This window comes from Ceratosolen solmsi, unplaced genomic scaffold (assembly GCF_000503995.2).
Source record: "Ceratosolen solmsi marchali unplaced genomic scaffold, CerSol_1.0 scaffold29, whole genome shotgun sequence".
NCBI lineage: Eukaryota > Metazoa > Arthropoda > Insecta > Hymenoptera > Agaonidae > Ceratosolen > Ceratosolen solmsi.
Window position 1 is genome coordinate 10,387,594 of NW_011948417.1, and position 9,592 is coordinate 10,397,185.

At 25.1% G+C, this 9,592-nt stretch overlaps 1 protein-coding gene across 1 annotated transcript in view; it reads left to right on the forward strand.

Moving 5' to 3' along the window:
• The window catches only part of sowah (ankyrin repeat domain family member sosondowah), a 145,944-nt gene that overhangs the window by 124,998 nt on the left and 11,354 nt on the right, over positions 1 to 9,592 (forward strand). The window contains exons 9-10 of the mRNA XM_011496816.1: positions 7,338 to 7,436; positions 7,536 to 7,541. Coding sequence (XP_011495118.1) covers positions 7,338 to 7,436; positions 7,536 to 7,541 — 105 coding nt within the window. The remainder of the gene's footprint in view (positions 1 to 7,337; positions 7,437 to 7,535; positions 7,542 to 9,592) is intronic.

Below are 9,592 nucleotides of genomic sequence, written 5' to 3' on the forward strand. Positions count from 1 at the left end.
CAAAGATATATAATTACTTATACGTTTTAATATAAAATGATCTAGTATCCATAAAGAAACTTAAGTTTTATAGAAAAATACTTATTTGATAAATTTTACAAAGCTTAATGAACAAATATGTGAACAATAATACTTGTAATAATAAAGAATTATATATAGATAAAAAAAATTTATTACTAATTTTTCACAAATATTTCATTAAATTAATTAAAAATTTATTATAAATTAAATAAAATACCTTATATGAATTATTTAATTATATATATTGTAATTATGAAAAAAATACTATACAATTACGAATGTTAGTTGAGTCGTGCTTTGTAAAATTAGTCATTAAAATATTGTATAATCTTATTATGGTCTTAAATATACAATCATAAAAAATCTAGTAAGCAATTTAGTTAATGTATTGAATATAGAATATTTCATATACATTATTCCAAAATTAATTTTTAAACTTTACTAACAGTTCATTTATAAATTGCATCCTAGTTACAAAATCGGTTCTTTTCCACCTATCATTGAGATTTAATCAAGGAAAAAAATCCACTTGTGCCAACAGGGAGACATATATGACTTCTATTTTTTTCAATTAAAATCAACACTATATATGAGTAATAAACTATATAAAATAGAATGCGGTATTTAACGAACTATAAAATAATTTGATTGGTAGTGGGGTTGAGTCACGGACGAGTGATGACCTAATGGTCGACTGATGGCAATGTCTTGTACATTGCAACTCGGCGGAATGGATGGCACCTGTCGCCACCGATGAGCTCCCATCGACGGCCATGATTTGCATTTGCACCGACTTGCAGAAAGTCGTCTAATTGTCGATGCCCAAGGCACCGGATGTCACTAACATGCCTCCTCTTTCCGCACTTTCCTTGTTTCTCGTTTTGAATGGAGGACTCTTTACCCGCATGTATTTCTATGTAATTTTTAGCTCTCCTATAAATAGCTATCCTAATAAAGTGTTTTGCAATATTGTCTATATTACTATTGTCACTTCGATTTCTCAAATTTTAAACATTTTAATGTTAAATATACGTTATCTTGATATATAATGTTATATTTATTTTTTATGAATAATGTAGTTATTTTATTCGCTGTAACAATCTTACTGCTTTTGTTTCGTATGAATTATTATAATCATTTATTTAATGAGTAAATTTATTTAAAGAGATTTCATTATTTGTGTAGAACCATCTTACTCTACATTATTTTTCAATTCGTAAATTAATTTGAACAAAATATTGTTTTCATAAATTTTGTTTTTAAAAAAAAAATTATTTCGTAAAAATAAATATACAATTTATTACAACCTTATTTAAAATAATAAATTTGTTTGGAATTAAATTGATAAAATAACATAAATATATGCAACTTTAAAAATAATAAAATCAATTATTGTTAAAAATAAGGAAAAATATTCAAATAGAAAATTTTTTGTAAAACTGAAAGTAACTATTAATAAAAAGAAATGTAATATAAAAATTTAATTAATTTTCTATTTTTCTTATTCTTTTTTTATTTGAATATACTCAATAATTTGATGTTAACTAAAATGTAATTATTGCAGGTTTCTCAACTTTTCAGCCAATAAATTATATTTAATTTTATATATTTAATTTATAGATTAAGATATTTAAATTTTTTAATATAACATATTATTAAACGGGATTTATAATCTTGTAAATTAAATAATTATAATTAACTTATTCACAGGTTTAATTATAATTTATTGTATTGACTTATTATGATCAATATGTAAATATAAATTAATTGAATATCTAATAACGTATTATATTTCTTAATTTTATAAATAGTATAATTGATATTTCTGTATGCAAGAATTAATTAATTACCATATATATTATATACTTAGTAATATGCTATTGTTTTTCAAGTAACTATATGTATTTATATTATTTAAATTTTCTTGCTCTAACAATTAATTATCGTTAAAACTAAAAGTTTTTAGAATGAAAATTTTGATTATTAACAATTCGTTTTATTAATCAACAAAATAGATTTGTTTGTAGAATTACATACAAAATGTAATCATTATTATGTTATATTTGTTATCAGCAAGATTATGAAAAGTAGTGTGAATAGTTTAATTCTTGCTGAATTTTCAGGCTCGATTACAGAGATTGTATTATCTTAAAATTCAGGAAAGCGCATGTAAAAACATTAAATGTCCGGAATGCCACAAAGACGACTGCATATAGTCGATCTCATTTGATTGATCGTTTACTCGTGCCGAAAAGACATATGATGACAATCAAGGTGTTTTTGTCATGCGCGTCGTTTATTAGCATTCCAATCATTGGAATTAATCAAAACTAAAAGACTGATACTGCCGGAAACGCAGAATTATACACCCTCACCTGCGGTCTCATATACAACGACTACACCATCATATTTTCTCATTTATTTTTATCCTTCTTTCTTTTAGATTTTTCCCTTTTTCTTTATCCTGTCATTTGTGTTGCTTTCGCTGGCCGCATACTTCCCATTCATTAGTTACAGCTCGTTTGCTGCCAGTCGTGCGCGTACTGCCGGGTTTTCATAAATGGAAAAGTGTAGCAGTATTTCAATATGCAATAAATGACGGATTGCGATGTAATTGTCATATTAAACTAATTTCAATTGGAGTCGATCTCTTCAATGACTTTAAATAAAATATTTTATCTCGGTAATTTTGCTATTAAAGTGAAAAACGATATGTGAAATATTTTGTATGACGTAATTATCAATTTCACTATTGGGAAAATATTTTATAATATATAATAGGAAAATTTTTGTGATATTACTCAAAAAACGAGGATTTATAATCTACTAATTTGTATACAATTAGTGTATGTAAGCTATAAAATGAACAAAAAATTTACTCTGAGAAGCGCTTAATAGATACATACTATTTACTTATTTTACCTTTATGTTACCGAAGCCGTATAAGTATTTCTTGTAAATAAACAATCATTTTGTTCAATTAAATATTTCGTTGATAAAATTATTATGATTAGTGCATTTCAAAGACCGAAAATGTTGACGTTATATTTAAAGTACTATCTGATTATAGTTATAGCTAAAAACAGAATTCTGTAGGATAAAAAAGTAAAAATACTAAAGACATAAGCTTCAGTTTAAAATGGAGAGTTTAAAAAACACCAACTATAAGGAGAATCAAAGATAATGATAGACTATTTGTAATTTAGTAATTATTTTTTCTAAGACACATTATTTCTAAATTTTTTATTATAAGTGTGAGCGTATATATAAGTTTTCATCGTTAAAGCAATTCTTTTCTTGTAAAACTAAACAATAAGAAGAAAATGTAAAAAAATAATAGAACTAATGTAGAAAAAAAAACAATTCGATCTCGCTATCAAATATGTGCCTTGAAACATCATCAAAATGTACGTTCTCTTGACTCATAAGATCTCATAAAAGTACGCCTACTAGTTAGAATGGCGACATTGTCACACAACCCACCTTATACATTATCTCGGGACATCCCGACACAAACAGCAAAATGTTTCACTCTGTAACCTTAGCGTATACACAATTTCTTTTTATTTTCGGACTGTACGCGCCATAAATGAACAAAAGAATCCCGTTTTGGCTATGAATTTTAACAGTATCTACCACATGCTTCGCAGAAAGAAAATTTGCGAAATAAAATGAATGTAGAAACAAAAGAAAAGAGAAAAAGTGAAAGGAAATGCCGCTAAAAGAGAACGTCTAGGATGAGACTGTGTACTATAATGCGTGGAACCTTAAAGTATGGGGCTAAGAGGGTGGTATAACAGGATGCAGGACGTGTCATTAGCATACCCGCTACATACGCCTCAGTGCTTTATGATTTATCCGTCGGCGGTAATGCTAATACAACACAAACCATTTCGTTCTTTCTTTCTTTTTGAGTTTGCGCCTCTTCCGTGGACGCGTATACTGCTATGACTTTCTTTCTGTGTTATCTTTCTTGTTTTTTTTATCCGTTCTTATGGTTTACACAATACTATTAGATTTTACAATGCTTTTTTGCCTTTTTCATGGAATAAGCGAAAAATGAGACTATATATCATAAGTTTATATTTGTTATTTAGGAATAAATATTTGATAGAAACCGCGATTTTTTAAATAATACTTTTAAATTAATAGTAAATAATAATATACTAAAATAATATATATTAGTATAATTTAAAATAGAATAATATACGTTATGAACTTTAATTAATAAAATTCAATTGTTGTTTACAGATATATACTGTAATTTATAATTAATAATTATTCCATATAAATCAACATCTAATATTTAAATTTAATTTCTGTGATATTTCCTGAGTAAGTTCTATAATAATATAACTAAATATTTTTCATTAACTCTAAAATATTATTGAACTATCTTCCGTAAATCTTTTTTTTAAATGGCCTTTCAGTGCTAAATTCAATAGCGAAAGTTCCAAATTTGTTACTATTGAATCATTTGGATTAATATTATTTTAGATACATTGATTTCTTAATTAAAGTGAATGCAGTCCTCTTGGATTTTCTGCTTCTTGCTTTAAGTAGGAACAAGTTTTAAGCTTGATTAAATGTTTACTATTTTCCATTTGAAAAGCAGATTTTTTTCCAAAAGAAAAATGGAAAGGACTTTTCTGTATTATCGTTTCTCCTTTCTTCAATTTTAAAATCAACAAAAATATACTATAAAGCTCTGCAAATAATCTCCAATAATGAAATAATATTCATCCACGTACAATATTTATATATATTTCTTGAAAATATTCGATACTAATAAAGACTAAGAAGAATATGGTTTATGGTATGGTGATTTAAGTATATGGTTTGCACTTTCATATATTATGTACATAAAAGTCTTTCAATCAGTTTAAAAGAAATAGATCGGAAACAACCATAAAAAAATACGTTACTTGAGAAAGATATACTTGTGAGAATTTACATACAACCTTTTTTCATTCGCTATTTCTGTCTTTCTTTCTCTTTAAAGCTCTATTTATCTATCTAATCTTTAATCTCTAAAAAACTAATTAATTTCTATGTACTCGTACACATTCCTTGGAATATCTGTATTATCTACAATAAAGAATTTAAAAATTTGTAAAGATAATTGTATGACCATTTCGGTCATATACGTCGTTTTCTCTTTTAATATATAAAAAGGACTAACAGGAAAGAGGATAACTGAATCTTCATTCTAACTATGTCAATAAAAAAGTTTATAAAATGAGTAAAATATAGTCTTATAGAAAAAGAAATTATCAATCACATCTTTTCCGTTGTTCTTTATCAGAATTACACAACTCAATAGATAATAAATAAATCAACAGTGCCGTAAATTCATGATGACAACTTTTAAAAAACTTTAGAGCCCCTTTGTTTAATACTCTGTTTTTTAAATATCATATTATACTATCACTCGATTAAAAAATTATTATATTATTGAAAATTTTTTTATAAGAGACAAAATCTTTAAAACAGTAATGGTAATGGTATTTTGATTAATTGAAATATTTTATTATTTCATCATACTTTTTTTCATTGATTTTTTAATAATGAAGTGTATCTACATAATAATTTATGGATCGTAGCAAACATTTGGTATATGCATTTCCGAATATCAAATTGTATGGAAGTTTCGTTTACAAAATCTTCTATACGTGCTTTTGCAAGGACACGTGTTATTGTTGGGAGTCCACTTATACGCTGATCGTTTGCGCTGATTAAAGAATAATTGAACGTAAATTTTATAATATGTATGAATGATGACTCGAAAACTCCGTTTTACGGTAATCTAATTCAATCATTTATTTTAAACCTAATGTTAACCAATAATGAAAATCATTAATCCAAATACAAATACATATGTAATGCGACGAATTTAAAATAATATTTATAGATGTCTTTTACAAAAATTGAAATTAAGTTTTGTTTTTAATATAAATTTTAAATTCTAATTAATATCGATAAATATTTTTACAGAGAAGGCAATTTGAATTTGGTTTTAGTGTATTAAATGCTATCATAACTCAACTAATTTATGTGCAAATCAAATAAAATTTTCGTGTAATTAGTAAATGGTAGTTACAATCTTATCTGTGTTGTATATCATGCAATTTAATAAAAAATTTTTTTTAATTTCAGGAATTAATTTAAACAATTATGATATTTACTAAATGTATGTTTCTTTTTAAAATATTTGTAATATAAAGCCCCCTGAAACTAATGTATGAAGTTAAATCGTATGTAAATTGAAGTAAGAAGGTTTCATATTTTCACTAAATCGTAAATTCACGAACGGTGAATCTAGATCAGGATATTTTACACGAGTGTTTACCACTCGATCACTATACACCATGATTCATTTATAATTTAGAATATTCGGTAATGTTGTATATAAATTTCAAGGATAGTTATATGATTATAGATTTTTTTTAGAATGTATTATTGAATACCTAGAACAATTAGAAGAGAGGGGGGATATCTTGTTTGAGCGTTTAGACTTTTGTACACCTTCTATTGATGGTTATTATAATATGATTATTGATACATATATAAAGTAGATCTTTTCTATTTGCATACAAATATTTAGAATTTATACTATGGTATAGGAATTTTTAAGTTTTTACCTAAGTATAAATTTATAAACAAAAGTTTGAAGCAAACATACAACCGATAATCCTACAATATTTTTAATTAATTCAAATTAAATTAAAGATATATAGATTCGATTGATTTATGAATCTAGCGGATTTTTTAAAATAAATATAATAAAAATAGATAAAATACAAAATTAGTCATTTATATGGGCTTTTGAATTAAAAAAGAACTTTGAGATTTTTTCGACCTATATATAATAATGAAATTTACAAATATTTTAATGATGTAAAAATGTATTTTAGTATTTAGTATAAGATCATTTATATTTCGCGAATTACAAAATATAATTTAAATGTTTACTTTTAATTTATATTGCACTACATTGAAATTTATTTCTTCAAATGATTTCTATCATTCCTATCACAGTAGCATCAATTATATTTTATAATGCATTTCAAAAATAATTTTTTTTTATTATAATTCATAAAAAATAAAGTAATCGATTTAATTTAAATAAATTCAATAAAACTATCGATTTTTGTATATTAATATATTACTATATATTTATTAAAAATGGTAATATTAAATATATTCTATATTATTTATTGATTTTATTTATATTTAAAAAAAATTTTATTACAGAACTCGAACTATAACATTTTATAATTTCTGTTTTTATTTAAGTACCAACTTTTTGTGTTTAGACAGCACTGCATTGGGGAGCTAAACATGGAGATGAGAACATCGTCAAATTAATTGCTGGAACATATAAAGAATATATAATAAGTGTTAATGAAACTACGGTGAGTTTATTTATTTAAAAATTTTTTATAATATTTTGTTTAATAAAATGCTCAGTAAGTTACTTTCTGTTTTCATGCTACACATATGACCAACTTCAGAATGGGGTAAGTTATTTTTATAACATATAATTTATCAATACCTTAAAATTAAAAAATATTTCATTAATTACCTTAAAAGTATATATATATATAAATTATATGAATTTTTTGTAAAATTATTTTGTAAATAAATATCTTGAAATCAATAATTCTTCAAATAAATTAGTTATTAACACTTATTATAATTAATAATTTTATTATTAATACTTCCATTTTATATATATATATATATATATATATATATATATATATAATCTTAATAGATGAAAAATAGAAATAAGTGCTTGTCTCAAAAAAGTTTCTTTTATTCAAAGTATAAAGTAGACAGTATAAAATAATTTTAAATATATTGGAAAATTTCAGAAAATTTGGAATGTACAGTATGAACTACAAAAATTCAATAATAAAAATGTCATGTTTCTATTTTACTTCAATTTAAAAAAAATTGAATTAGATATTTAATTGATTTTATAAAAATTTTAGTATTAATAAAACTAGTAAGACGCATCATGATAGTATGTGTTTATTGAGCAAAATGAAGTCGTTTAGAAAGCATTTGAGATATCATCTGCCATAAGTGTTTGATTTTGTCAAAGCAGCTTCTTCAAGAATTATTTCTTATTATGAGAGGATTTTGATCTCACTCCTAATTTCTCACGTTGGAGATTCTCCATTGTGTAGTATAGGAGGAAAAAAGAAAATCCTCGATTGGAAAGTCGTGAATAGCTCGACCGTATAAGTTATGGTCACACACGATTGCTGCCGAAACAATCTCAAAGGCATATAGTAAGGATCGATAAGACAAGTGAGGTAGGAAAGAAGTCCGTCGATAAGGACATCAGTAAATCGGAGGTTCAGGGAGCGCTCGCCTCTAGATAGGATCAGATGTGTGTGGTCCGGCATTTTACTCGTCGCTAAGACTTATATAAGACGGCGGCCGAGCTCGAGGACAGTTCTTTGCTCGTTAGCGGCTCGCGACAAACACCGTAAGCTCGACCCTCCACCGCTCTTTCTTCTGCCGACTTTAATGCGCCATAGGAAAAACAAACCTGTCTTACTGGTTAAATTCTTCAGCCATTCTCGCCTTGCTTGTGACTTTTCTGCAATTACTTGAACTTCGTATCGCCTCTTATTCTTTACGATATATTATTAATTACATGACATCTGAGATACTATGATAAATTTGCTCCAATTTAATTATCAATTCAGTTATTGATGAGTAAATTACAGGAAATAATCGTAAAAAAATCAGAAACATTGTGTATATTCATATGTATTTCCTATTTTGCAATTGTTTTCTATTTCATAATTAATTTTGATTATATATTAATTTGTTATATTAAATATCAATTTGTCAAATATTTTTATTTATCTGATTTTAAAATAATATAGCACGAATACGCGCACGCACACACACACACACACACACACAGAAATGAGTAGATGATAAAATAACTTGTCTTAACTATAAATATTTAAACGATAAAAATGCTAAACAAATCCATAATAAACGATTCATTAGACGAAAATATATTCAACATTATAAATAACGTTTTTGGCATCTTTCATCGTTTTGTTATGTAATTTTAGCTGCCTTTCTATTATTTTCTTTGATTTCATGCGTGCATGTCAAAATTAATTAATCTATTCGCGTAACATAGACATCTAATAAAATTTACATTATTGAGACTTTAAAAACTGATTATTGCTTTACTTGCGTTATTAAAAGTGCATTAATAAACTAGCAAACCTCTTATTACTCTTATTTTTAAAAAATCCTCAATAGTTTTGGTAATGTTAATAAAATATATATTTTATTTATTTATGGTACGATATTTATTAGAATACTCAATAAAAATGAAATAAATAATTTAAAAATAATTTAACAAAATCTTATCCAATAAATTATCACTTTAAAAAATTTGAATTTGAAACTTAATAATCTATTTGAAATTCTCTTTCATTTTTATATCCTATTATGACCAGATTCTTGTATTCTTCATCATTTAGAATTTTCCTCTTATCTTCTTATTTTGTTAGTTTTTTTTTTTTTTTAT